At 51.1% G+C, this 26,947-nt stretch overlaps 10 protein-coding genes across 10 annotated transcripts; 4 read left to right on the top strand and 6 right to left on the bottom strand.

Annotated features, from left to right (window-relative positions):
* Positions 1-441: 441 nt before the first annotated feature.
* On the top strand, positions 442-5,870 carry An02g02340 (uncharacterized protein; the record flags this gene model as incomplete). Its single annotated transcript, XM_001399338.3, has 4 exons — positions 442-734; positions 784-4,407; positions 4,455-5,722; positions 5,773-5,870. 4 exons carry the CDS (start codon positions 442-444, stop codon positions 5,868-5,870), a joined length of 5,283 nt encoding a protein of 1,760 aa, XP_001399375.1.
* A 646-nt stretch (positions 5,871-6,516) lies between these two features.
* Positions 6,517-7,418, bottom strand: An02g02330 (uncharacterized protein; the record flags this gene model as incomplete). The annotated part of the gene is made up of 2 exons (XM_001399337.1): positions 6,517-7,172; positions 7,247-7,418. The coding sequence occupies 2 exons, from the start codon at positions 7,416-7,418 to the stop codon at positions 6,517-6,519; spliced, it is 828 nt and encodes a 275-aa protein (XP_001399374.1).
* A 350-nt stretch (positions 7,419-7,768) lies between these two features.
* On the top strand, positions 7,769-8,618 carry An02g02320 (uncharacterized protein; the record flags this gene model as incomplete). The annotated part of the gene is made up of 2 exons (XM_001399336.3): positions 7,769-7,834; positions 7,884-8,618. The coding sequence occupies 2 exons, from the start codon at positions 7,769-7,771 to the stop codon at positions 8,616-8,618; spliced, it is 801 nt and encodes a 266-aa protein (XP_001399373.3).
* A 985-nt stretch (positions 8,619-9,603) lies between these two features.
* Positions 9,604-10,330, top strand: An02g02310 (uncharacterized protein; the record flags this gene model as incomplete). The annotated part of the gene is made up of 2 exons (XM_001399335.3): positions 9,604-10,148; positions 10,222-10,330. 2 exons carry the CDS (start codon positions 9,604-9,606, stop codon positions 10,328-10,330), a joined length of 654 nt encoding a protein of 217 aa, XP_001399372.3.
* Positions 10,331-11,279: 949 nt separating this feature from the next.
* Positions 11,280-12,033, bottom strand: An02g02300 (uncharacterized protein; the record flags this gene model as incomplete). The annotated part of the gene is made up of 2 exons (XM_059746121.1): positions 11,280-11,608; positions 11,781-12,033. The coding sequence occupies 2 exons, from the start codon at positions 12,031-12,033 to the stop codon at positions 11,280-11,282; spliced, it is 582 nt and encodes a 193-aa protein (XP_059606028.1).
* A 502-nt stretch (positions 12,034-12,535) lies between these two features.
* On the bottom strand, positions 12,536-14,369 carry An02g02290 (uncharacterized protein; the record flags this gene model as incomplete). Its single annotated transcript, XM_001399333.3, has 3 exons — positions 12,536-14,020; positions 14,067-14,174; positions 14,247-14,369. 3 exons carry the CDS (start codon positions 14,367-14,369, stop codon positions 12,536-12,538), a joined length of 1,716 nt encoding a protein of 571 aa, XP_001399370.1.
* Positions 14,370-14,936: 567 nt separating this feature from the next.
* On the bottom strand, positions 14,937-18,181 carry An02g02280 (uncharacterized protein; the record flags this gene model as incomplete). The annotated part of the gene is made up of 3 exons (XM_059746120.1): positions 14,937-15,945; positions 16,504-17,968; positions 18,046-18,181. The coding sequence occupies 3 exons, from the start codon at positions 18,179-18,181 to the stop codon at positions 14,937-14,939; spliced, it is 2,610 nt and encodes an 869-aa protein (XP_059606027.1).
* Positions 18,182-18,618: 437 nt separating this feature from the next.
* An02g02270 (uncharacterized protein) lies at positions 18,619-20,254 on the bottom strand (the record flags this gene model as incomplete). The annotated part of the gene is made up of 4 exons (XM_001399331.3): positions 18,619-19,335; positions 19,405-19,993; positions 20,072-20,151; positions 20,204-20,254. The coding sequence occupies 4 exons, from the start codon at positions 20,252-20,254 to the stop codon at positions 18,619-18,621; spliced, it is 1,437 nt and encodes a 478-aa protein (XP_001399368.3).
* A 996-nt stretch (positions 20,255-21,250) lies between these two features.
* An02g02260 (uncharacterized protein) lies at positions 21,251-23,285 on the top strand (the record flags this gene model as incomplete). The annotated part of the gene is made up of 7 exons (XM_059746119.1): positions 21,251-21,331; positions 21,402-21,473; positions 21,533-21,665; positions 21,785-21,826; positions 21,884-22,508; positions 22,562-22,749; positions 22,798-23,285. The coding sequence occupies 7 exons, from the start codon at positions 21,251-21,253 to the stop codon at positions 23,283-23,285; spliced, it is 1,629 nt and encodes a 542-aa protein (XP_059606026.1).
* Positions 23,286-23,938: 653 nt separating this feature from the next.
* An02g02250 (uncharacterized protein) lies at positions 23,939-25,467 on the bottom strand (the record flags this gene model as incomplete). Its single annotated transcript, XM_059746118.1, has 5 exons — positions 23,939-24,123; positions 24,179-24,341; positions 24,391-24,686; positions 24,749-25,068; positions 25,130-25,467. The coding sequence occupies 5 exons, from the start codon at positions 25,465-25,467 to the stop codon at positions 23,939-23,941; spliced, it is 1,302 nt and encodes a 433-aa protein (XP_059606025.1).
* Between the last annotated feature and the right edge of the window lie 1,480 nt (positions 25,468-26,947).

Here is a 26,947-nt window from a genome sequence, read left to right as displayed (position 1 = left end):
CTGTCAGTATTGGCTGTGATTCTTTGCCTTTCCATTCTCCGTTGCTTCTGCTGGCCCGTTGCCTCTGTGTTTTGAACATAATCTTAATAATTTGCAGCCTTTCGTATGGCAACATTTGCTACGGCCCATCGCTTCTAACGTTCGCTTCAAACGATACCAATCGCCTGATCGCTGATCTGTACCTCTATATCCATCTCGATCGTTGACATTCAGCTCCAGTGAAGTCCGCTCTTATTTTAGAAACTCTGAAGCATTTCCGTCGTTTGAGTTTATTCACATGCGTCCATCGCCTGCCACTCGGTGAAGCTTGCGACACCCCATGCTTTGACCAGCGCTCGATATCCTTCCACTCGTTCAACCTGGTTATAAGAGCGACCCCCGGATTGGCACTGCGCCTTACCACTATCGTTATTCAAGTTCTGGGACAAGCAAGAAATAGTCATGTCAAATCGCTTCTCCGTCTACTCGAGCCATTCCACGGGCGTTTCCTCGGCCCGTCCGAGTGCCCCCTCAACTGTGACGACAACAACGCTGCTAAATGCGCTGCATGCATATTACAACTCGGGGCAACCCTATCAACTGGATGCAGGAACGAGCTTGGTGGTGAACACATGGGTCACCGCTACCCGGGCAAACGCCAATGGTCAAGAAGGAGGGACGATAGATCGGGATTTAGCACTCAGAGCTTGGGAGCATGCACGGAGGCGAGCGGAAGATGGATGCATTGTCCTATGGTAAGCACCAAGCTCTCAGCCTCATGGACCAAATGCTAACTTGTTCCAGCTCAACCCATCAATCCACCCCTTCCATATTTGAACCTTTCCTGACCGCGCTACCTCTCACCACTCCAAACATCGCATTTACCGCTCTTACAGCTCTCCGACCCTTCCTGTCCGCTGTAACCTCCTTCAACCCTTCATACTCCCTGTACTCTGCTCTTTCTGCTCGCTACTCTATTAACCTGAAAGGTGATGTTGTAGGCCTCTCACTGGCACTCTCCACGTCTGGCATCAATGTGCGCAAAGGTCTTCTTGATATCCCTACAGAGGCCGGTTATCGTGCATTTGACGTGTTCTACTACCTTCTAGCTTCGATCTCGACCCCGGCAGAGCGAGAGTTTCTGAACCTGAAAGATGCCTCCTCGTACGCTCTGCTGAGCAAGTCGGGCACATATACGCCGCCTGCGTATCTCCCCGCTGCCGACGACGCTGCTGCGGCGGAAGACTTCAGAGCTGCGCTCAAATCGATCGGCATCAAGGGGGCGGCTCAGCGTGGTCTCCTGTCCACCCTTGCCGGTCTGCTGAAGCTTGGTAATGCCACCGGCTTTCTGGTTGACCAGGAAGATCTTGAGGAAGCATGTGACGAGGTTGGCGGTCTGCTCGGGTTGGACCCGGAAGTTCTGCTTCACAGTTGCTCTACTGATGATCGCGAAGTGCTGATCTCGGGAATTTACGAGGCACTGGTCGACTGGGTGATCGAGAAAGCCAACGAGGCCATCTCAAGCGAGCTTCAGGCGATTCTCGACAATGACCCTAGCACCAGTGGTGGCTCTGGTCCGGGCGGCCAGTGGACTGACGATGACACGGTCAGCATTACTGTGGTGGATATTCCCAGACCTGCGCTAGGAAAAGCCGTGGCAGTTCGCAACGTATTCGATGACAATGCTGGTATTAATGCAGAGATGAAGGAGGATGGCGTCACTGTCCCTCCTGTGGGACATGCTATTGCAAACGATGTTTCCTCTGCGGTAGCCCAAGTCGAGGCGGACCTCGGGATCACCACGGGCTCTGCTTGGCACGAACGCGAGTATGAACTCGGCAAGCGGCAGGAAGTGCTGGAGAAGGTTGGGCTGGAAGTCGACATGGACTCCTTCCTCCGGAAACTTTTGCTCCCTGTTGAAGCCGAAGGTATCACGGTTGGGAAGCGGGGCCGGTTTGATCTTCCGACCACGTTGGGAAGCAGCAGAGTCTGGCATCATATCTCCGTCCATCCGACTGACGATCTGCCCGAGACGCTCAGCACTTTCACACCGACGGCCGCTTGGTCAGCTGGAGTCGTGTCCCGGCAATTGCGGGAATGGAGACTTGCCGAATGGGCCAACCGACGCCTCAGGCAGCTTGACTTTACGGCCGATTTCGACATGGACGAATTTGTCGGCCGTTATTACCGCCTCGGATGTGCTGAGGGTCGGGATGGTGTTGAGAGCTGGCTGATGGAGAGGGGCTGGACCAATGGCGATGCCTTCGTGGGCCACCAGCGAATCTGGATGAGAGAAAGTGCATGGTGGGAAGCTGAAACGATGCTTGACATGAAACCAGAAGAGCCCGCGACGGCCAACCCTTTCCTGTACGGGAACACCATGCTCGATGCTGGAATGCCCCATTATGCAGGCACCCCTATGGCAGAGTCCACCAGCCTTCTGGGCAGTCGGGATGACCTTCTCAACCACCGCCAGAGCACTTTGGCACCCAGCTTCCATGGAGGCGCCAAATCAATTGCTCCAAGTGTGCCCCAGACTCTAAACATGGGTGGCGATTATGGTCTCGGCTCCAAGGGTGATACTAGGAAGTGGGATAATCCGTATTCTGACGAATACGCCCACTATAATAACGGCGAGCTCGACCCTGAAGTCGGCGACCCCAAACACATTGAAAAGAAGCCCATCACTCAGGGCCGACGCATATGGGTCGGCTTTGTTTGGGCATTGACTTTCTGGATTCCCTCATTCGCTCTGCGCTGGATCGGCCGGATGAAGCGTCCCGATGTTCGGATGGCCTGGCGCGAGAAGCTCGTTCTTATGCTTATCATTCTGCTATTTAACGGTGTGGTTTGCTTTTACATCATTGCCTTCGGCGATCTGCTGTGTCCGAACAAGGACAAAGCTTGGAATGAGAAGCAACTTAGTTGGCATGCTCTCGACAACGATTTTTATGTCAGTATCCACGGCAACGTTTACGACATTACCAAGTTCTGGAGACTTCAGCACAGTGATTCTTCAATCGAAACGACAACGAGCAACATGAAGCCATTTGCGGGTGAGATCCTGGATCAGTATTTCACCCCTCCGTTGACTCGCTTCTGTTCGCCATACGTGACGGAGCAGTCAGTCACCTTGCAATTCAACAACACCAATGCCCTCGAGTATCCCAACGCAGAGCACTACTGTGGATCTTATCACACGCCCAGTACGACCACCAAACTGCATAACATCACTTGGTATGAGGACATCTTTTTGCCCAAGATTAAGACTTATTACAAGGGTCCCCTTGTTTGGTCGAAGAGCACCGTGCAAAAACAAGCAACAGATAGTTCACGGTATTGGGTCATTGTTCACGATAAGATTTATGACCTCACGGACTACTTCTATACCGCCGAATTGTTCGATAATGACGACACTTACGCCTTCCTACCGTCGTCTGTAACCGACTTGTTCAAGAATTATGCGGGTGAGGATGTTACCGACAAATGGCAGAACACAACAGACTTCCAGCAGTCACAGACCTGTCTTGACTATGTCTTCTATAAAGGCAAAGTGGATTTCCGCGACAGCCCCCGCTGTACGGTTAACAACTGGATTCTTCTCTCGTTCACGGTTCTTATCTGCGCTGTTATCCTCGTTAAGTTCGTTAGTGCCCTTCAACTTGGCTCCAAGCGTCGCCCTGCACCACAGGATAAATTCGTTATCTGCCATGTGCCGGCGTACACAGAAGGTGAGGATGCGCTGCGTAAAGGTCTCGACTCCCTCACGGCTCTTCAGTATGACAACAAGAGGAAGCTCATCTTCGTCATTTGCGACGGTATGATTGTTGGTGGCGGAAATGATCGTCCTACGCCTAAGATCGTTCTCGATATTCTGGGAGTCGATCCCAAGGTTGATCCCCCAGCGTTGCCGTGCATGGCGATTGGCCAGGGAAGCGAGCAGCTGAACTACGGCAAAGTGTATTCCGGTCTTTACGAGTATGAGGGCAATGTGGTCCCGTATATTGTCGTTGTCAAGGTCGGCAAGGAGTCGGAGCAAAGTCGGCCCAAACCTGGAAACAGGGGTAAGCGTGACTCGCAGATCATGATGATGCGATTCCTCAATCGGGTACACCATCGTGCCCCCATGTCGCCCCTAGAGCTGGAGATATTCCACCAGATCAACAATGTCATCGGTGTAGATCCCGAACTGTACGAATACTGTCTGATGGTGGACGCCGATACCAGTGTCCGAGAGGATTCACTCAACCGTCTGGTTGCCGCTTGTGCCAATGATGCACGCATTGCTGGTATTTGTGGTGAGACTAGCCTGCAAAATGAAGAGCGGAGTTGGTGGACGATGATCCAGGTGTATGAGTACTATATTTCTCATCACCTGGCCAAGGCGTTCGAATCGCTTTTCGGCAGTGTCACGTGTCTTCCTGGATGGTAAGTTGATTTAATCCTCCGACAAACTCATTGACTAACAGGAACAGTTTCTGCATGTACCGTTTGCGGACAGCCGACAAGGGCAAGCCTCTAATCATTTCGGACAAGGTCATCGAGGAGTATGCAGACAATGACGTTGATACCCTTCATAAAAAGAACCTCCTCTCGCTCGGTGAGGACCGTTTCCTGACTACGCTTATGACGAAGCACTTCCCGGAAATGTCCTACAAGTTCATCCCCGATGCGTACGCCAGTACGGCCGCGCCAGAAACCTGGTCGGTGTTGCTGTCGCAGCGTCGGCGTTGGATCAACTCAACCGTACACAACCTAGTGGAAGTGGCCGCGCTGAAAGATATGTGCGGATTCTGCTTGTTCAGTATGCGGTTTGTCGTGTTGGTCGATCTTCTTGGAACGGTTATCCTGCCTGCAACCTGTGTCTACCTGGGCTACCTGATCTACCGCGTTGCCAGTCATACGGGACCCTTCCCCATGATTTCGATCGTTATCTTGGCGGGTGTGTATGGTCTCCAGGCGATCATCTTCCTTCTGAAACGGCAGTGGCAGCACATTGGCTGGATGATCATCTACATCTGTGCCTATCCCATCTACAACTTCATTCTGCCGCTCTATTCGTTCTGGAAGCAGGATGACTTCAGTTGGGGTAGCACACGTATCGTTATTGGAGAACAGGGCAACAAGCGCGTTGTGGCAGTGGACGACGAGGGCTTCGACCCGCGCAGTGTACCGCTGCAGCGCTGGGATGACTACGCGCTGGCCAACAACCTGCCGGGACGGCGCGGTGACTTTGGTATGAGCCAAGAGAAGATGTACGGAGGACGGTATGATGATATGGCGCTGGAGATGGATGACATGCACTCGAACTATTCTTCAGTGAAGCCGGCGTCGACGATCCTGACGGGATTCCCGCATCACCAGGGCCGCCACGGCAGCCCGTACATGCCGCCACAGTCGCCAGCACCGTTTGCCAACACTCCAGGTAACCGCAACTCGCACATGTCGAGCCTCACACGATACACGGACCAGCCGTTTGCCAGTGGACATATGGCGTCACGCTCGTTGGGCAACCTTAGTCAAGTGCCGGACGGAATGACAAACCGCCACAGCGTGGGTCTGATGCAGAGCACGGAGAACCTGCTTGGGCGGCCTAACTCGCGCAGCCCGGTAGGTGGGATATCGCGACCTGTGAGTGCATTCGACTTCCGGGGAAGTGGCGGGCCCGACGAGGGGGCAATCACCGAGGCGATCCGCGCCTGTTTGGCGGAGGTAGATTTGGACACGGTGACGAAGAAGCAGGGTGAGTCAATCTTCCATTGAGTTGACAGGACGAGATGCTAACAGAAACAGTGCGAGCATTGGTCGAACAGCGACTACAAACGACGTTGATGGGCGACAAGCGGACGTTCCTCGACCGACAAATTGACCACGAGCTGGCCAATATGTAAAAAGTCGACGCGAGGAAGAGATGGGATGTAATGGATGTAATTGATCTTTATTTCGAGTGTATACGCGAGCATACATAAGTATCATTTGGCAGTATATGAATTTCGGGCGGGCGTTAGCGAAGGGAACATTCATTGATGTAAAAATTGACTTTGCATTATCAGCGTTATGTATACAATGTTATCTTTGGTTGTATTTGTTTCAAGTAGGACAACAGACAGACAGACAGATGCAGCATTAGCGCGGCGATATGTGCTCATAACAAACTTATGAAAGGAGGATCTAATCTTAACTATCTACTAACAGTGCCTGATATGGTGGCCGCAACTTTTGTCTCGACACCACGTGAGCCTAGTGAGCGCTGCGGGTGACTCTATGACTGCTCTTTGAACACGCACCTACTACAATAACTAGGGCCAAACAACTTAGCGTAAAGAATATACTTGACCCTACATGAATTTTTTGTATTTCTCAAGTGCATGCAATAGCGAGGCTCTTAAGCTTGCTCTATATACGGACATGCCATAATCTCTGACAATAACTCCACGATAGATTCATCCTGACAACGGCATCTTCAAAACACAAAGCGAAAAAAAAAAGAACTGTGATGGCTCAACGCATGCAACGATATCTAAAAGGTAAGTAAAGCTATGCCATACTCCGATACCAGCCCATCCCCACCTCCTGCTGCGCCCCCAGACCCCCCTCTGCCTTCAACGTCCCAGGATGCCAATACCCCCAGACAACCATCACAGCAGACATCGGCACCGCATCAAACACAAAAAGCGGCCACTCATGCGCCAAAAGATAGCCCTTCTGCCCCAACGCATACTCAAAAACCCGAAAGATAGAGCGGAGCATAATCAGCCAACTAACCGCATACAAAGGGTACAGATGATGCGTGTACGGCGCCTGACTCGTCGGCGCGCGCTTCATCCTCTTCTCAAAGACCGTAGCCACGACGATGAAGAATCCAAACATGATGATCTGGATCATCAATCCAATGATCACGATGGCTTTTGCTATGTTCTCTAGGCCGTCCGTGGCCATTAACCCTGAGCCTTGGCCCTGTACTAGGAATGAGAGGATGTCGCCGGTGACGAAGACTTTGGTTACTCGGGTGATGCGGATGAGGGAGTACTTTTCTGCGTTGACGCTGCGAATCAGACGGCCTAGGACCATGTAGACGCTTGCGGAGAAGAGAACGGGGCCGATTAGGATGAAGACGCTTTGCAGGATGTAGAGGATTAGGTTGGCGGTTGCGTTGGTGCACGCGGCGCGGACGGCGAAGCCGATTACTTCAACTGCGTGGATTGCATATGGTTAGGGGTCATGGTGAACGAGATGGCAGGGACAGGTAAAAAGAGGAAGGACGTACAGAATCCACCGATGATGAAGGGGATGCAGAAGCGTGCGCGGGTTATCCAGGCCTTCCAGACATGGAATAGAGTTAGAGCGAGGTAGATGAGGAAGAAGATGATCGAGGCGGCTATGGAAGGGACATAGTCCCATAGATAGTAGTCGCCGCTAAAAGGTTCGAGTTTTGCCATGACAGTGTTATAGTTAGTTTTCGAAAGTGATGCTTGGTAGCTGTATGCATAGTAAGATCTATTCGTCTTTATATCATCCAGTTCAGATCCGTGTCTATGAAAGTAGGGCTCGGGTTGGGTTAATAATAGAGAGTGGCCCGTGCACCCGCGGACTTTTTCCTCTCTCATTTGCTCCATCCTCCTCGACAGGACCCTGCGCCCCATCGCTATAGGGCGAGCCAAGGTTAATCTCACACGCGGCATATTAGCCTGGTAGGAAACCTTGAACGTTCGAAATGCCCCTGTTTCGGACAATAGGCGCCAGGATATCAACTGCTTAGTATTCGCCTACTTGTCGCCACCCACTCGGAATGCCACAGAGAGTCCACAAGAAATCTCGCAACGGATGTCTCGAGTGTAAGCGGCGCCATGTCAAGGTATTAGCTTACGCTCCGGTTATCCCTACGAACCGACTAACCTCTCCAGTGCGATGAGAGACATCCCATTTGCTCGAATTGCCATAGCGCCGAGCGAGTCTGTGAGTACGGAAGCCGCTCTTTGCTGAGAGCAGCAGCTCCACGGCCAGTAGTACATGCAGCCAGAGCAGCTTCACCGCCTATACCTCTCGGGAGTACACCGCGGGAGAGCCCTGAAAATGAACCCTCACAGGCGCCCTTCCGCAGCCAGGCCGTGAACATACTCCATATCGAGCTCTTCCACAATTTGTACACCAAGATCTGCACCAGCTTCGACCCCAACAGATCTATATCATGGCTAGCAGATGGTGTGGACCCTACTACAGCCCCATATCTAGTCAACGAGCTGCTCGCATTTAGTGCCCTACACCTAAGTACGGCACGACCAGATCGCCGCGAATACTACCGCTACCACGCAGCCCAGCTACAAACCGACGCGTTGTCCATTTTCCAAGCGTCCTCCCCGCAAGTAATACGAGAGAATTGCGTCCATCTCTTCGTCTTCGCAGCTACTCTGGGTATCCACATGCTCTGCGACACACTCGTCTACCGCGAAGGAGGCGGCGACTTTGATACCTTCCTCGACCGCTTCGTCCACTTCTTCCGTGTTTATCATGGTGTCCGTACCATTGTTAGCAAAGCCTCGCATATGATTCAGGATACGCCGCTCGGTTTAAGTTTCAACGTGGGCATAGATCTGTATAAATTTAATGGATGTCTTGGGCCCGGCTGTCAGCGCCTGTAAATCTGATCTATAGCGCCAAGCTCGGGAACGAACTCACGGGAATATATAGGGAGGCTGTAGAATCGTTACAGTCGTGTTTGAATGTTATAGAAGAGAATCGGGACGAGCTGCATGTGGGAATTAATGCGGTAACTACGTGGCCTATCCTGATGAAGATTGAGTTCGCGGAGTCTTTGGAGCAGAGACGGCCTGAGGCACTGATTATTTTGGCTCATTATGCGTGTTTGTTGCATCGATTTCGGGAATTTTGGATGTTTGGGGATTCGGGGCAGTTTGTTATCCTGGAGGTTATGGGATGCTTGGGGGAGGAGTGGGAGGAGTGGTTGGCGTGGCCGAAGGAGGTTCTAGATGATCCTAACTAGTACCACTAATAGTAGTATATACATGCTCGCACTAGGGGATGATCAGAGGATGACCAGGAAGAGTTCGATCATACTAGATTCAACTGGTACTACTATAGTACTACTACGCCAATCACGCCTAGTACCTCATGTATAAATCAATACTAGACGTGGACATAACATTCGTATAGTAATGGTCCAGTCCAGTAAATCGCAAACCTCTACATAAGTAGCCGTGCTACAAGTTGCTTACAGCCCATGAAAACCTAGATCTCAACAATGAATTCGAGTTCGAAAGAGTAGCAGACATTCTATTTACGGTCTCCACAATTAAAAAGGGTGCGCTATGAGTCCTATTCAGTTAACCAGCCATACGAAGCATGCTGTTCTGGGGGGTTGATAATGAAGTGCTCAGCACACGCACCCCCACCTTCACCACACGCCCCAGGCTCAAAATCACACCGAGCTAGTCCTATTTCACACAAGAACCATTCATAAGTAACCCGTGAAACCCCCCACCATTTCCCTCTTATCGATCTATCTACTACTATCAGATAAACAACCATCTCCACACCAACAACCAAGCACCACCAGTACTTACTATACACACACTGACTTGAATCCCCCCTCAACACCGCCCCAAAATGCCCACTCAACCCACCCCCGAAAAAAGCAAAGAAACCCTCGAAGCCAAATCCGCCTTCAGCGCAACGCTGCTCAACATCGGCGGCACACATGCTTCCCCGCTCGTGGAGCGCGCGCACACCATCACAGAGAACGCCTCCGCGCTGGAGAAGCAGCAAGCGGAGCTAGAATCACATACAGCTGCACTGGCGAAGCAGAATGAGAGCTGGGATAAGTTGGCGGGGGAGGCGAGGGACGGGTTGAAAGAAATTGGGGATGTGCAGAATTGGGCGGAGGTGGTGGAGAGGGAGTTGTTGGTTTTGGAGCAGACGTTGCAGTATGTTGAGGGGAGTGATGATAGGGATCATGGTGATGAAATTGATGATGATGATGAGGATGTTAATGGTGGGGATGGGCTGAATGGTAGTATTACTAGGAATGGGACTGGGAAGGGGAAGGGGAGTACTAATAGTACTGATAGTACTTCTGCTGTTGAGGATGGAGGAGGTACTACTACTACTACCACTGGAAATGGAAGTGGAGGATCATCGTGGTTTAAGTGGTGGTAGCTATCTACTACTAGTAGTAGTGAGAGGAACTTTTTGATGTGTTTACGACTCAGATGTTTTACTTATTAGGACAGCGTGTGAAATCCTCTTCGCTTACAGAGTACTTGATACAGTCTTTATCACCTTTGTGGAAGGATATCAGGATGTCTTATCCGCACTACTATTTCACATGCTATAGAAGACATGATAGAACCGCAGAAGAAAAAAAAAAGATTGATATACACATCCAACATTCATATCTATTCTATTTTCCTACAGAAGGACTTAGTCTCTCCCTCCAGGGCTTCAACCAAACACCATCCGTAATCCAAGACTCTATTCTAATATCAACACGCTAGAACGAAGTATTCGGCGCAATGGCTGGTTACACCTCCGATTCTGCCACTTTTCCAAGGCGGTCAAAAAACATACAGAATGCTGACTGACTTTTTCGGAGCTGTATGAAATGGATATCCGTCTATATCCGCTTATATCCGTACTTTTTCTTGCGAGGTCGATGAGATTCTGCCGCTTTTAGCGGTCAGGAGAGCGGTCGTGGTAGGCAATACTGTGTAGATGGCACAAGGTTAGTAGGACTACTTCTGTTTAAATGTTAATCGCCTATCAATGAATGTCTATCATGCAGTCTCAATAAGACGAAAAGTGATAGATATTGCTTAATAGTCGAAACTATTTACTGTACAAGCGTCAATTTTGATCAAGCAAAGGAAAATTATTACTACTATACAACAACTTCATCTTCCGATGAAATGCTCCCATTCCAACACTTCACTAACACCCCCCATCTACATGCTCTCATCTATCTACTGTACAATAATAAACTCTTGAAAGAGGAAACACCCCATTGTTAAGATCCGCAATATCGGAGCAGAACCTCTCCAACAATCCTCAATGTCTCCCAAATTTCCTAACCGACTGGAAATATCAAGGTACACGATCAGTTGATTTCGATCTTGCAAAGGGACCGTCACTACATGAAATTGGGGCAAGCTGCCTATTACCCGAGTCCTCAAAATAAATCCATGACCCTGGAAATTGTAGTTCGATTTGTGGGCGCCATTCCGATACGTTAGAAGGCTGCTGAAAGATGTATTCGCGGGCCATGACGTCGAGTGCTGGCGAATGGCCTAAAAGTCTATGCCGGTATATGGCAGAGCCCGCGTGTATTGGTGCTGTGCGTGATACAATAAATTGAGGACTCGGTTATTGGAAGGCGAGTGGATCGTTATGCGAATGAGGCAGACAGTAACGCAAGGCCCAGACATAGCATGGACGCCGGCGACGGGCGTGTCGCGCCCATTCAGGACATGGCCGAACACAAGATCCCGTTGGCCGGTCACTTGAGCTAGAACCACAGCCCAGACGGCTTTTACGAAGGACGAGATGGTGACCGCACGGGGTGGTGTGGGCAGAGGAATGATTCGACGGACATTGAGGGGAAGATCGCTGTCTGATCCTGAAAGGTTGAGACTGGTTATCGCAACGTCCTGCAAATACTGCTCCCAGAACCTGAATGTGCGCAGGTTTGCCTACACCTGGCGGTGCTGCACCTCTCTCCATACCGAGATATCATTCTGGATTATTAGAGGCATTGATTCCCCATCGAATTGAGCATGGCTACCGCGCACGACTAGAATTGAATTCGACGGTGATTTCGAGACAAGAAGAGCCTGGAAGTAAGGGGCTCCCTAGAGTTATCCGGTCACGATGAAAGTACACACAAGGAACCAATTTAAGCAGCAGCAGCAGCAGCAGCAGCAGCAGCAGCAGTAGTAGTAGTAGTAGTAGTAGTCGAGATGGTATGTGCATTCCGCCCGTGAAGAAAAGACTCCACATGGCCCTACGGATTCTTTTCCCCTTGCCTTGCCTGCAGATATGCATGAAATGAGCCAAGCTTGAGCTTTTTTTTGCAAAGGTCTTTCCGTCGGGGCTGCAAGAATGTGGGCCATTTCCTCCGTATATTAATTGAAATTGCCATGGCAGTGGCAGGAAATCTTAGGGCGAACTGGGCTCCCTTTGCAGTTCTGTATCTGCGTCATGCTTGTTTTCGAAGATTTGTAACTTCTCACATTTTTTGATTTAATTTGTCAGCTACATAGTATAGCATACTTGTCACGTTTAATTAGTATTTATCAAAATACATACTACTCATTGACATGCTCAGGAGCTTGATGAAAGTTCATTTTCCTGTGATATTATATCTCGGTATAACCAACCCGTGGTATACAAACTTGCCAGAGTTTCCCAAATAATGCAGTACTACTACTACTACTACTACTACTACTACTACTACTACTACTACTACTACTAATAAGAATCATATGATAGAATCGAAGAAGGACGATCGTAGTTTACGTTGATTTACTATCGACAAGCTACAGCATCACACAACATTAGAAGGATACTCCACCTCCTCCAAGCTCCCAAACTCCTCTTTAATCGTCCTGACACTCACGAACCGCTGCAAATGCGCCATTGTGCCCGTCTTGTCATTCGTTCCGGAATCTCGACTTCCTCCAAACGGCTGCTGCGCGACCGTCGAACCCGTACACTTCGTATTCAGATACAGCATGCCCGCCGCATGACGCAGCGCTGTCTGCGCCTGTCGCGACGCGTATGGGTCCTTCGCATAGATACTCCCCGTCAAGGCGTAGCGCGATGTCCCGTCCACTAGCTTCAGCGTTTCCTCCCACTCATTGTCTGGGTACACGTATACGCCTAGAATGGGGCCGAATAGTTCCCGGGACATGATCTCATGCTTCGGGTTCGTTGTGCGGTAAACAGTCGGGTGTACGTAGTATCCCTGACTCTTGTCGGCGATGCCGCCAGCAACGAGTTCGAGTTCGGGATCGGTGCGCGCGGCGTGAATGACCTCCGCAAGACGGTCGAAGGCGCGTTCGTGGATGACGGGGTTAATGAAGTGGGCGTATTCGTCGACCGGGCCGACAGACAGGCGGGAGAGGTGGTCCTTTAACGTTTGCTGGAAAGCAGGCCAGACGGATTCTGCGACGTAGATGCGGGAATTGGCGGAGCATTTCTGGCCCTGGTATTCGAACGCGCCACGAATGGTGTTCAGGGCTGCGTTGGTGATGTCCGCTGAGGGGTGCACGAGACCCCAGTTCTTGCCACCAGTTTCACCGATCACACGTGGGTAGGAGTTGTAAATTCCCTCGCCGATGGCATTGCCGATCTTCTTCTGCAGGCCTTTGAAGACTTGCGTGGAGCCGATGAAGGTGAGGGCGCCGAATTCGGGGCGGTGGAGGATCGTGTTGGTTACTTGTTCGGCGTCGCCGGGGAGGAACTGGATTACGTCCTTGGGGAGACCGGCTTCGAGGAGAATCTGGTGCAGGAGCCAGCTGGCGTGGAGGGCAGAGTCGGACGGTTTCCAGATAACGACGTTGCCTAGGAGGGCGGCTGGGCCGATGAGGGTCGCGCCTAGTGCGGTGAAGTTGAATGGGGCGATGGCGTAGACAAATCCTTCCAAAGGTCGGTATTCGAGCTTGTTCCAGGTGCCGGGCAGGTGGACTTTGGGCTGCTGCGCGAAGAGTGACCAGCACTCTTGGATGTAGTGGCGGAAGAAGTCCACTGTCTCGGCGGCGGCATCGATCTCGGCTTGCCAAATGTTCTTTCCCTGGCCTAACATGGTAGCAGCGACGATTTCAGAGCGATATCTGCCTGCAATGAGCTCAGAGGCGCGCAGGAAGATGGCGGCGCGGTCCTCGAAGGGCATGGCCTCCCAGGCTGGTTTGGCCTTGAGGGCTGCGTCCACGGCGGTGTTGACCTGCTCGGGCGTTGCGGATGCATATTCGGCAACGACCTCGTTGTGGCGTGAGGGGTTCTGTTGGACTTGGGATTTGATGGTTTGTGTCTGGATTGTTAGCTGCGTGGGCTTATTTAGAAGTGAGGTGACTCACTGTGGAGCCATTGATGGTGAGTGGGATATTGAAGGGCATCTCGCTCTTCAATTTCTGTAGGGCTTGCGTCAACTCGGCCCTCTCAGGTGAGCCTTTTGCGTAGTCAAGCTGCAGTTGTTAGTGGTCATTTTAGCATCGAAGCATGACAGGAGCTGTGATGCGTTTAAACTTAACACTTACTGGCTTCTCATTCTCGAACTTGGGAGGATGCCATAGACTCAGGGCTCGCAGCGGCTGACCTGCCCTCCGGCTGGTGTGCAGAATTGAGGCGCGCACGCGAAGTGGAAAGGAGAGTGTCCGCATGACGGTCTATCGCTTTTGTATGTACTGATGGTATAGGCGAGATCAGTTCCAGGCAGGGTATTTGTAGAGCAGCTGTCGGGAGGAGTCCCGAGCGGGGATTGTAGCATCCCCGCAATCCCAATTGCAACTGCAAGGAGAGCTGCAGCTGCATCCAATCGTGACGTGTCGTGCTACTTGATAAGTGGCCAAGAGATGGCCATGATGCATCAGCCACTGAGATAGTTTCGGCGTAGGGACCGACTGTTATCGTGCGTCTATCCTTTCGGATGGCGATCCCGAGGGTCCCTCATTTATGCATCCAGGCGCTCGGATGGAGCAGCGATCTGGGTCGCGTGTTGCAATTTTATCGCATTTAATATGAGCTGGTAGCTAATTATCCAGTTATGATCAGTAAAGTAATTGTCTTTGACCAAACTTTAGTCGGAAGGTGAAGCGTTACTCAAAGAGTGATAAAGGCAATCGTAGATGAGATGAGATGATGTGGGCCAATTCGTAAATATCTCCAATGACTCCGTTGGTCTATCGTGTTATCCAAAAGTACCTGAACCTGAGCAACCAGGCTTAGATCTACTCCTCCGCTTCCTCAGCCTCCTCCTCACTATGTGCAGCCATTTCCTGGTAAAACCCTCGCCATATATCCAAGGAATCTACCGGTTGGTCTTCCTCGTCATCCAGCTCATCCCATTCATTCCATTGCCCCAAACTCATCAAGTGTCTCATAGTCGGCCGGCCATGGGGACAGTTCCACGGCTTATCTATGGTGCCCATGTTCTGCACCACCTTCTGCATCTGCTTGACCGTCAAAGTCTTGCCAATCATGATGCTCGACCGACAGGCCCGCATGGCGAACATCTTCCGCACTTTGCTCGGACGCGGTATATACATCCCTGTCGCTGACCGTGCAGCGTTGGTAGGTGTCTCCGACAAAAGGACAATGAGCTCCTCCAGATCCCGAACCCCAAAGACCACTTCTTTGCTCAAAGGCAGCGAGACTAACTTGCAGCGGCGCCCGATAGGCTCGTCTCCGCTTTCGTCCACTTCTACAATAAAGCCGTTCTTTTCCAGCGCGGCTTGGTTCTCAATGACAATTTCCTCCTCTACTGCGGTGAGATCGAGGCGCTTCGGTTGGACGAGGCGCTGATTCTGCACCACGGTTTCTGCCTGCAGTCGTTCGAAGTTGAACTTTTCATCAGATGCATGCTGGTCAATGATGAAGAGTTCGTCTTTTGCTGATGATCCAGGCCCCGAGTCATCGGTGGATGACCGCGTAGCCAGGATGAACCCTAGATTGAACTGCCCGACAATCCGCATGTTGGCAAAGTCGTCTTTGCTAACCGTTAGAGACAGTCTTTCCTCTGCCGTTTCTTGTGGCGCTGCTGTCTCATCTTCACTCTGGGAGGGACCGTGGTGCTCTTCCCAACGACGAAGGCTTTCCTGTAGCTGCCCTAGTTGTGAGCGTATCTTAGAAAGAGAGCCATCGATAGTACTCATTAGCTGCACAGTAGAGTCGCGGTGAGCAGCTCCCTTATTCATCTTGTTCGCACGATGGATATTGTTGCCCTGTGGCAATGCTGCTCTGTCCTCCGCTTCCTGGATGAGCCGTTGGACTTCGGCTTCTTCGTGGCGCTTTTTTTCTTCTTCGCTTATGTTGTGCTCCGAGGAGCCAAGTTGTTGTGAACTTTGAGGTTCATTACCATTGCTGGCTTCGTGGTGATGGTGTTCACTGCTAACATCTTCGGGAGGTTGATCATCTTCATGGTTTGACGGCGTATAAGATTGAGATTCATCATCTTCCTCTTCATCCTCGATTTCACTTTCTTGCTCTTCAGGCTCTTCTTCCTCTTCGCTTTCCTCAATTGCATCTTCTGCTTCCTCATCCAGGATTTCCTCGTCCTCACTCTCCGGGTCCAATTGCGAGCCTGGAGCAGCAAAATCTCTCATGTGCTTGCCGAATATGCTAGGGTGAGAAGGGGTGTGTATCCGTCTTCTACGTGTCGTAGGGCCAGTGGCATCACCGGCACCTACAGATCGCTTTCTGGGCAACCCACTTCCCACCATAGATGTAACGGTCCTGTTGCCGATAGTAATGGTAGCCATCTCAGGAGGCATTCGCCTTGGTCGCATGCGATCAAACGCATTTTGGATAGTATTTGGTGTCTCCTCCAAAGGGTCGACTACCTGCATCGACACCGAGGGTTCTTTAGGAGCTGTGTCCTGTGACGAGTTATTATCTTCACGCTGTCGAGGAGCTTCTTCCGCGATTTCCCCTTGTGTGGGAGGCTGTGGCTCGGCAGGAGAGTCCTGTCTTACGAAGAGGTCATTGTCCTCTTCCATCGGTTCAGGATGATCCTGAGGTGACGAAGGCATAGGCTGGTCTCGTACGCTTGATGCACCCCGGCCTGCAGGGGAGGAGACAACTGGGCTGCTGCCACGGGCACCAAGACCGCTCAAGAAGCTCTTCATCCGATCCTGTGAGCTCGACTGTACTTCACCGGTCCCCTGGCTTCCCACAGGTTCCCGATCATCAGCCGCCGAGGAGTCCGCATCCTCCACTGCAGGCCGGTTCGGACTCTGAGTCTGAGTCTGCAAGCTTCCCAAGCGTTGTTTGAGGGTAGGGGCAGGCTTCGACCCCACAACCAACGACTGAGGCACCGTCTGATCCGACGACTCAAACAATTGCACAAGCGACTCCTTCAGCGAATCAATCAGCGCTCCCGCATCATGCAACAGAATGGTCCGCTTATCCGGCGACACATTAACGTCATAAGCGTTTGTATCCATATGGAAATCTGCAAACACAAACGGCGACTGAGACACGTTGAACGACTTATACACCTCATTAAACGCCTTTGCAATCTGCGGCAACCCGCACGGCCGAGAATTCACAAAGAACATCTGCCGATCCGGTGTCTGTCTCCCCTCCCCAAATACCGGTTTCGAGACATGTCCGCGAACTGTGAGCTTGTTCAACTCCCCAGACCCAGTGATTCTCCTCCCTGCCGCAGCAGACGGCTCAAACTCCAGTGCCAAATCCAGCGGAATCAGCGCCAGAAGTGTCTTCGCCCCATACACATTGGCAATATTCTCCTTGGTCGTCTGATTTCCGTTCGTGCTAAACACGACCACATTCTTCGTTTTGCCCACCGAATTCCGGACGCTGAAGCGCACCCCTGTGCTGACGCACGCATACGCATGTAACAGGTTCAAGACCTTGCCATATTCGCGCTTGATATTCTTCTCCAGCTCCCGCCGTCGCACCGGCAATCCCTTGAAGATACTCTCCACCGAGGCCGTCGTGCCTTTCTGCCCCGCGACGATCTGCGTCTTTTTCAATTTCCCGGAGGGTTCGAAATCAAGTCGGGTGGCTTTGGGAGCTTGGTTTGCTTGCGCCGTGGTAATGCGGAAGTCGGATAATGCGCATAGGGAAGATAGCGCTTCGCCACGGAAACCGAAGGTGTGAAGCGTGGTGAGGTCTTCGTAGGAGGAGAGTTTGGAGGTGTAGTGCTTTAATGCGACGTTGGCGTAGTTATCGGGGGAGATTCCGCTGCCGTTGTCTTGGACTTCGATTAAGTCTAAGCCATTGTTTTTGAAGCGGATTTCTGGAATAATTTAGATCATAATCAGCGATGTCAATCTATGGCTTGCAACGTGTGCTAGAATTTGGCTGTTGTAGTACCTATCGAGGTTGCTCCGGCATCGAGACTGTTTTCGACCAGTTCCTTTGCAACGGAGCACAAGTCAACAATGACTTGACCGGATTGGATTTGATGGATCTGTAGTGTATGTATTAGAAGAGATCTCAGAATAAACATCAAGTAGACATACTGAGCGGGCCTCGATGGCCTTGATGGTCGCCATGTTCATGCCATGGTGAAATTGAAACTTGAGGGGGCAGAAAACGCGGTGACACGCGCTCGCCGGCCACTTTACGCGGAGGCTGCGATAAGCGGATCTCCGGGCGGCAGGAGTTTCTACATCTACAAGCACATACAACAACCAGTTCCAATAACATCAATATCATTCTTGTGCACTTGACAGACTGTACTATGATACATGAAGGTTCTTCAAAGACAATAACAGCTGAGTATGGTATGTTGCAGAATAATAATAGACCATTTCAGTTGCGGCATCGCAGCACCAACTATGACGCAGAACGGCAGGAAACTGTACAACTACGAGAAAAAAAAGAAATATCGCTGTTCAACGCCCAACTCCCGGTTATACGTGATCTTTCTATTCACCCCCACGATCAGTAGGTGTCAAAGCGGTCCGGCAGAACCACCGGTGCGATCAGGGTCCACAGGTAAATTCCATAGCACACCCAGGCACTGATGATCTTCACCCAGCTAGCCCAGTAGGTGCGGCCAACGGGCGCAAAGTCGTCGACGGCCTCCGGGTCCAAGTTCTGGGTCAGCAAGGTAGCGACCCAGGTGGTCGCCAGGAAGAAGATGATATGGAACAAAGAGTAATTATACTGCGTCGATCCCTTTTCGTCGTCCTTGGTGTCATACTCGTCGGATTCGTCGTCGCTGTCATCCAGCGCACTGGCGGGCAAAGCGCCACTCTCAACAGCCGCCCGAAGAGCCTCGGCCCGCATCTCGCGGCGAGTGGTTGGCTGCTGGGTCACAAGACCATGCTCGTTGTCATCCGATCCCAGCTGCGAGTAGTTGTGCCCCCCTTGGGAGCCTAGCGCAATGCCCTGGGTGGCCGCGCGGGTGGTCGTATACGCGATGGTAGCCATGGTGACAATCGCGCCCAAAACGATACTAGCCGTTCTGGTGCCTCGCGCACGAATCAGAGGGTTACAGTGACGGTCATCTGGCTCCATGGACACCGCGGACATGGTGAGATAGGTGCAATAAACTGTAACCATGGCGGCCTGGGCCAATCCTGCTCTGGGGTTGGATTCCTGCACCATGGGCTGCACCGAGATGATCGAAATAATAAGGAAGACAACAAGATTAATCTATTGCGAAAAGTAAGCACGGGGCCAAAGATGGCAGATGACAGACTGTAGAGGACGCAGCAAACTTACAGTAATCGCAGCCTGGTTCATGGCGCATCCGCTGTGGGCAAAAAAGACATACATCAAGACCGTCATGACGAGAGATGCAACGTACATGCCCACAGTAGAGCCGATCAGAAGGCCACGCCACGTGCGTGAATCACTATCTTCAATCTTCTGCAGGCACAATTCCGCCCATGAATGCGCCAGATCTACCAGGAGAATTAGACCCAGCAGGAGGAACAGCATGGCGCAGATAAAGGCGATATAGTGACCGTAGACGAAGAAAAACGACTCGGGGATGAAGAATGATGCCACAACGAGCGCAAGCCACAAGATGATCTTGGGACCCCAGAACCCATTCTGAAGGACCGCACGGCCATCTTTGGAGGACCTGACTCCAAGCAGCATGAAGGCGAGGATCAAATGGAAGAGCCCAAGACCAAAATTGATTCGATGAACGGCCACCCAACCATAGCATTCTTTCCCATCGCATCTGATTTCCATATAATCTAACGTCATGTGTTGTAACTTTTTGAGCGCCCATGGCGTGAGCATTATCCAGGAGATGATCGAATTGAACAAGAGGATGAAGGCATAGGCGATTCTCGTAGCCATACTGTTAGTTGGTGCCTAATGTCAGCCAGGTCCATCATTATGGGGCGCGAGGCTTGTTCTGTGTTTGGATGTCGCTGACCTGTTCTGAAACTTCCCGCATGCACTACATACTGCCGAGCAGGTCGCTGCGCCGCAGCACGATGTCGCGAGGGTGATGAGCTACCTTGATGTCAGTGGGGGGATTAGATGGCGGTGATGGAGGCGCACGTACCGTGCTGGCGCTGGGAAGAGCCAGCAGAGGCAGAGATAAGAGGGCACCCATGATGGATGAAGAAGAGTGTCACTCCCTCTCACTAAAGACTATATTTGATCCTGATGCAGGAGACGGGATGATAATAACCAGCCTGGAGATACTGGAAGATGAAGACGGAATGGCAGGAGGAGAAGCCGCGGAGGTTCGCCGCCTTCGTCATGTGCCGGGAATCTAGCGGATGGTTGATTCTTACGCGCGTCCAGCAGAGTCGGCTACATTAACAGCACCATGAGGTGATTTTAAGGCTATGACTATATTGCTTTACAGACTAGTAGTTGTTCAGAGAGAGGTCGTACCTGCCAAATGTAGTTTCAGTATTATGCTTTCCCTCCACACAATGTCTGGGGATGTACTCCACGTGATGGGGATGCATAAAAGTCACGTGCCTGTGTATCCGGGGCAAGTGTGCCGGTAATGATGACCTTATCGGCGATAAGCGACTGGCTGTCACACTCATCGGAGTGGTAATGCAGTTACCATACAGGAGGAGACAAGCCTCCGATCTCGTCCGGGGAGAGAGACTAGACTGCGTTGAGCTGACGAGTCCGACGGGACGCTTTTGGGGACACTTTGCTCTTTGATTGCGTGGGAGGTGGAGAGACTAAAATTCACTGCTGGAGGACATCCAAACACTACTCACGTCGCTCTTTTCTTTTTTCTGTTTCGTTTCTGCTGTCGACTCTCCTTTTCTTCTTCCTGCACTCTTTTCTGCCCTTCTTTTTCTTGTGTTGTTGTTGTTGTCCTCCTCTCTTTACTACTCCTACTACTACACACTACATATCCGTGGTGCGGTTATCTATGGTCGAGGTCTAGCCGGCTGTCCTTACTTCGCACCTCCTCCGGTTATCGTGACGTGATAACGATTATCCACTGCACCACCATCCCGGCCAACGAACTACAAATACTAGTCGTCCGGCCACTGCGACCCTCCCCCGCATATTTCGATGCGAAGAGTTTCCAACTGGCCTTCCCCCGGTGTCTTCGCCCTCCCGATCCCGCATCGCCATGGCCGCCTCGCCCCATAAATCGAAGCGGATCGTTTCCGTCGTAGCGGCCACCCTGGTTGCTCTCGCGTGTGGTACCAATGTGCGCTTCTTCCGTTCTCTAGGTCCAATATGAGGTTGGATGTTTGGCAAGAGTCTGATCTGTGTGACAGTATGCATACTCGGCATGGGCGCCCCAATTTGCGCAACAAATGAAGATTTCCTCTACCGAAAGCAACTTCATTGTAAGCCGCCCATTGCGCCCTTCTCCCATGATTCAACAAGTTGTTAATAATACTTCCAGGGCGCGGCTGGGAATTTGGGCATGTATGCATCGGGAATCCCATTGGGTCTGTTGACAGATGCTCGAGGTCCGCGTCTGACGACTTTCTTGGGTGCAATCACGCTGGGAATCGGCTACTATCCCATCTATCTGGGTATGTCCTATATTGAACCCTGAGAGGTTGCAGCTAGCTAATATCTGCATGTTCAGCCTACGTCAAGGGCCCAGGGTCGATGGCCATTATCTTCCTGTCGTTTTTTGCTTTCTTGACAGGCTTCGGAAGTTGCTCGGCGTTCTCAGCGTCAATCAAGACATGTGCGCCAAGCCTCTCTAATGAATACATTATCTGTCATGGCTAATAACATCGTTTAGCGGCTTCCAACTTCCCCGATCATCGTGGAACAGCGACTGCTTTCCCCTTGGCCGCTTTTGGGCTGAGTGCGTTCTTCTGGTCGACCGTCTCCTCGATTCTCTTCAAGGACGATACAGGCCGCTTCCTCCTTTTGCTGGCTCTGGGCACCTGTGCCCTAAACCTCGTTTCGATCCCGTTTCTTCGTATCATGCCTCCTAGTGAGCCATATATGCCACTCGGACGGGGCAGGTCCCCTGGCGTAGAATCTCAACGACTACGCACTACTAGATCTACAGAATTCCGGCATAGTCTGGAAGAATCTGATGAAGCAGGTACGCAGACCTCTATAACCTATGAATCCTGTCCCGCAGCGCGTGACAGGTCGCACTCGGTCGTGTCGAGTCCCCATCACCCCGGCCACAGCCCCGATATTGACGAAACATCCTCCTTGGTGTCCAAAGTTCCTTCACGCTCTTCCCGAGAATACCTCACCCAACACGAGGAGGATGACGATGCTCTCTCCGATGTTGCTCTTGAATCCCCGCACCCGGATGTTCGCGGCTTGGCGATGCTTCCGAAGATTGAGTTCTGGCAACTCTTTTTGACGATGGCCCTTCTTTCTGGAATTGGTTTGATGACCATTAAGTCAGTACCCTTACCTTTAATTTTGCTTTTGTTCGATGCTAACAATTTAATAGTAATATTGGCAACAGCGTAAGGCGACTCCGTATGACCCCTTCCATATCAGCTGATCTAATTGTTTCGCAGGCCAAGGCACTTTGGCAGTACTACGACGACAGTGCAAGCCCGAAGTTTATTCAACAGCGCCAGGTTATGCATGTCTCGATTCTGTCTTTTGGCAACTTCATTGGTCGGCTTTCTAGCGGTATGTCGGCACATTCACTGTTCACAATTGGCTACTAATCTCCTATAGGTATTGGCTCCGACCTTTTGGTGAAGAAGCTGAACATGTCGCGATTCTGGTGTCTGTTCATCTCCGCCTTTGTCTTCACCATCACCCAGCTTGCAGGCTCCGCCATCTCCAACCCTCATCAACTAGCCATTGTATCCGGATTCACCGGTATCGCCTACGGCTTCCTTTTTGGCGTCTTCCCATCGCTGGTCGCCCACACCTTCGGCATCGGCGGCCTCTCGCAGAACTGGGGTGTGATGACGCTTGCGCCCGTGCTGAGCGGCAACGTCTTCAACCTGCTCTACGGCAGCATCTACGACCGCCACTCGATTGTCGAACCCAACGGAGACCGCGACTGTCCGGATGGTCTGGCTTGCTACCAGGCTGCGTACTACACGACGTTCTTGTCCGGCGTAGCCGGTGTGGTCGTCTGTCTGTGGAGCATCCTTCACGAGAGACGCATCCACGGCGCGATGCACAAGAAGGTCGAGCATGACCGACTTGCTTAGGATGCCAGTTATTTCGAAGCCTCTATAGTGTAAGAGGCTGAAAGCGGTGACTTTTATTTTGCCTTCCTCGTATATATACCCAGGGAATATGTGCCATTGAAGAGGCAATTTGGTTGGTATTTTCAATATAGAGGGTTCGCGTTTCAAATAGACATGCATTGGTTTTGACTGGGAAGTGTCCATAGTCATCTAACGTATGAGAAATAACGACCAGTTTAGTAGTGTTGCTGGTATCCCCCCTATCCAAACTCCCAACTAGTAGTAAATTCATATAGTAGTAAGCCATACCTGCTACTTAAGTACTGGTTTCCCAGCTTCTTCGACTATCCCTAACAAAGGTACTAGTAGACCATGTAAATTATTGAGTGTGCATAATCTTCTAGAATTGTGCCAGCCAAAGTACTTGATGAACAGTCATTGTATCTTTCGAGCAACTAGCGTCTAGCGATTTCTTCTAACCATCAATTGTAACTTAAGATTCATCCTGAGAAGAGTGAGGGGGGCAAGGTTATTCTCCAACTGACCCCTCGGCGATTAAAGCTGCTATAGTAAATGAGTGGGTGAACCTATGCACATATTCTAGAATAAACGGGCACTCGATTGAGACTGTTGTGAATGGATAGGTAAACCACACCACCCTTGTAGACACAATTTCAGTAGTCGTCTCCTCTCAGCCACTCATCCATGATGAGCTCCCTTGCAGAAGGCCTCTCTTCGGGCAGCCAACACAAAGCCTTCCGCAGGAATTGAAGGAAGAGCTTCTTGTTATCACCATCGAGCTGAGTCTCGCGACTCGTGATAGATTGCTCTGGGATATCTGCGAGGCACTTCCAGTTACCTGCAAGATGTTAGGAGGGAGACCATATAGATCGTATCATATGAATAACGCATACCGTTCTCATCCCAGAACTTGAGGCTTTCTTCGCTTCGACGAAGAAACTCAACCGGAGGAGGTCCCAGTAGAGATATCATTTCTGCGAAGCGACGAGCATTGTCGGCATCCGACTCTAAGTCTGGCTTTGTGAAAAGGTGCCTAGACTCAAGCAAGGTCCATGCCTAAAGAGGGTTTAGGGTATGTCATATAACCGCTTAAGTTTGTTCTTACCGTTTGTCCTATCGCCCATATATCTACCTTGTTATCCCACTTCATACCCAGCAACACTTCGGGAGCTCTGTATAGATTTGGCATGATAAGCCCGGTTTGGTTTCCTTGGGCCAGTCGCGCCTCTCCTAAATCAGCGAGGACGGGTTCTCCGCTACTCAAGGGCATTGCACGAGTGGCAAAAATCGTACGGTCGTCAAGTTGCTTCCGAGGAGCGGGTTCATTGAGCTCTTCTTCTTCCATCTCGGCGAGAATTGAATCATCCTCAATCCCCAGGAGGATATTGCCTGGTTGGATATCTGAACTGAGGTTAACAATGATCAGTGATCACACGGAAGTCAGGCTGTTTTAGAGTACCCACCAGTATGAATGACGTTGGCCCCATGGAGATAATCCAGAGCAATGAGCATGAATCGGATGGTCACTCGAAGGAGATTCTCGGGTAATGAACCCCCCTCAAGGCATTGCATGTAGTCAAGGATATCAACCCCAGCAGGTGGATAGAGGATACAAGGATGTACACCATGAGGGCCCTCAATTTCAAATGAGTCCAGGACCAGCCGGATATACTTCTCGCCCACGTGATTCTCATGGAGGGCTTTGAGATGTCTGGATATCTGGACCTCTGGAAGCTGCCGTCTGCTTCGGACATGGACTTTCAGGATCAGATGGCGATCCTGGCTTTAATATGGTCAGCCCAGGCTTATATCATCGATGAGATTCCCTTTCCGAGTGAACTGACTGTAAGTCGCGACATAACCAGACCGTTGACGATGCGCCGAAGCCAAGTTTGGTGATGACTTGATACCGCGAATTGAGGACTTCACCAAGGCTAATGGGGTAATAGCGTTCCTTCAGATAGTTGGCAAGGATTCCTCTTCGAAGGGTTCGATGGAATTGAGAAGTTCGAACCCTGACGTTGGAAATTCGCGCGGTTGCACCATTGGAGTGGAGGCCATTCCGCGGCGTTGGAACGGTGAGTACAGAAGCTTGAAGCTGCTGCGAGTAGCTCAGGTGTCGCGAGATCAACCTTGGACGGGCAAATACGCAAAGCGATGAGCTATGAAAGAGGGGTCTCATGATGGTGCTGGGAGGAACGGCAGAGGCATCTACTCTGGAGCACCCCTTGGTTCTCTCACATATGTACGTACTATTTCTGGAATTGGCGGCAAAGCTCAAGCTGAGGTCGAGCCTTCCGGGGGCTGCACCAGTTTCCGTCCAGACCAAAAGTTGATACTAACTAGCAGTCAGTCCAAGGCCTTGTGGTGGACGAGAGCCATTTCTATCCGTGGTAAGGATGAGATCTACGCTCGGCATAAGTGCTGGGAGAAACACCACGGCCGCCAGAAGGGGTGACGTGACAGAAGCACATCAACAGCAGCTGAAGTTCCTTATTAGTTAGTATTCATACTAAGAAGGCACCCACACCCGAGGTGGCCCTGAGACCATCTTCTCGATACATTGCTTAAACAGATGAATATGACGATAGAATAGCTCCTAGATGGAGGTCAAAAGCAGGCGACAACCATCTCAGTAAGCCTTGAACAACCCCTCTCTGCTGCAACAAATTCACAGCCGTTGAAGTAAGTAGTAAGTAGTAGATAGTATGTTGTTAGCAAAAGACCAACCAGCAGCAGCAAGGAAGTAAGGCAGTAAGGCAATTACAGCTTATTGATTCTCCGCCTCGCCGCTCCCCACTCTCTTCCTACGATTCATAACTCCACCCTTACAGCCAAGTTCACAGATAACAACTATCTAAGTAAAGATCACGCAAAAGCGGGGAAGTTGCCAAAGCAGAGACTAAGTACTGGATAGCATAGATCATCACTCCCGGCGCGCCGACCGTCGGGAATCCGGACAGTTAGCAGCGCCCCCCAGGGCCAAAATTACCATTTATAGCGAGTAGATAGATCAGAGATAGGATAAATCTACCAACAATCTAAACAAGCAATTTGAATAGACACTGTGTGTATGTCGATCAACGTCGTATCCCCGACGGACCAACGAATCAGGTTGGGCCAATAATCAAGGGAGGATTTGCGTGACGGGCATTGATAAGGGCAGATTGAGAGTACGTAGTAAGTGAGGAGGTCGGGTCGATTCCGGGTACTCCGGACTCGTGACCACTGCCCACATCGCGCTGATAAGGAAGGAATCGGATCGACCCGGGGTGGAGTAATACCTATCTAGATCATGGTGAGATGAGATGGGATGCCCAGGTTGGGGGGGTGTTATCCTTAGAGTGGGATGATATAGGGTCGTTGATCCTAAGATTAGGAGTGGGTTACAATGGTATGTGAAGTGTTTCCGCTCTCGGAAGTATAGTACTGGGTCACTCGGTACGTTGCATCGGATAATGTACGACGAACGCTTACAAACAGAAGGCGGGAAGAAGACAGTAGTTAGATTCAGGGAGTTAATAATAACACGAATTACTTGGAACACATGTAAAAACCCTTTACAGGTCCTTTTCTTTTCTTTTTGAGGGGGATTCTTTTTCGTGCGGTCGGGCTGGGATGAGGGGAGCAGGTGCAGGCGCAGAATAATCTCTCCCCGACTC

Source organism: Aspergillus niger (genome assembly GCF_000002855.4).
Source record: "Aspergillus niger supercontig An02".
NCBI classification, from domain to species: Eukaryota; Fungi; Ascomycota; class Eurotiomycetes; order Eurotiales; family Aspergillaceae; genus Aspergillus; species Aspergillus niger.
Note: the sequence above shows the minus strand (reverse complement) of the source record. Positions and strands in the feature narration are given on the sequence as shown.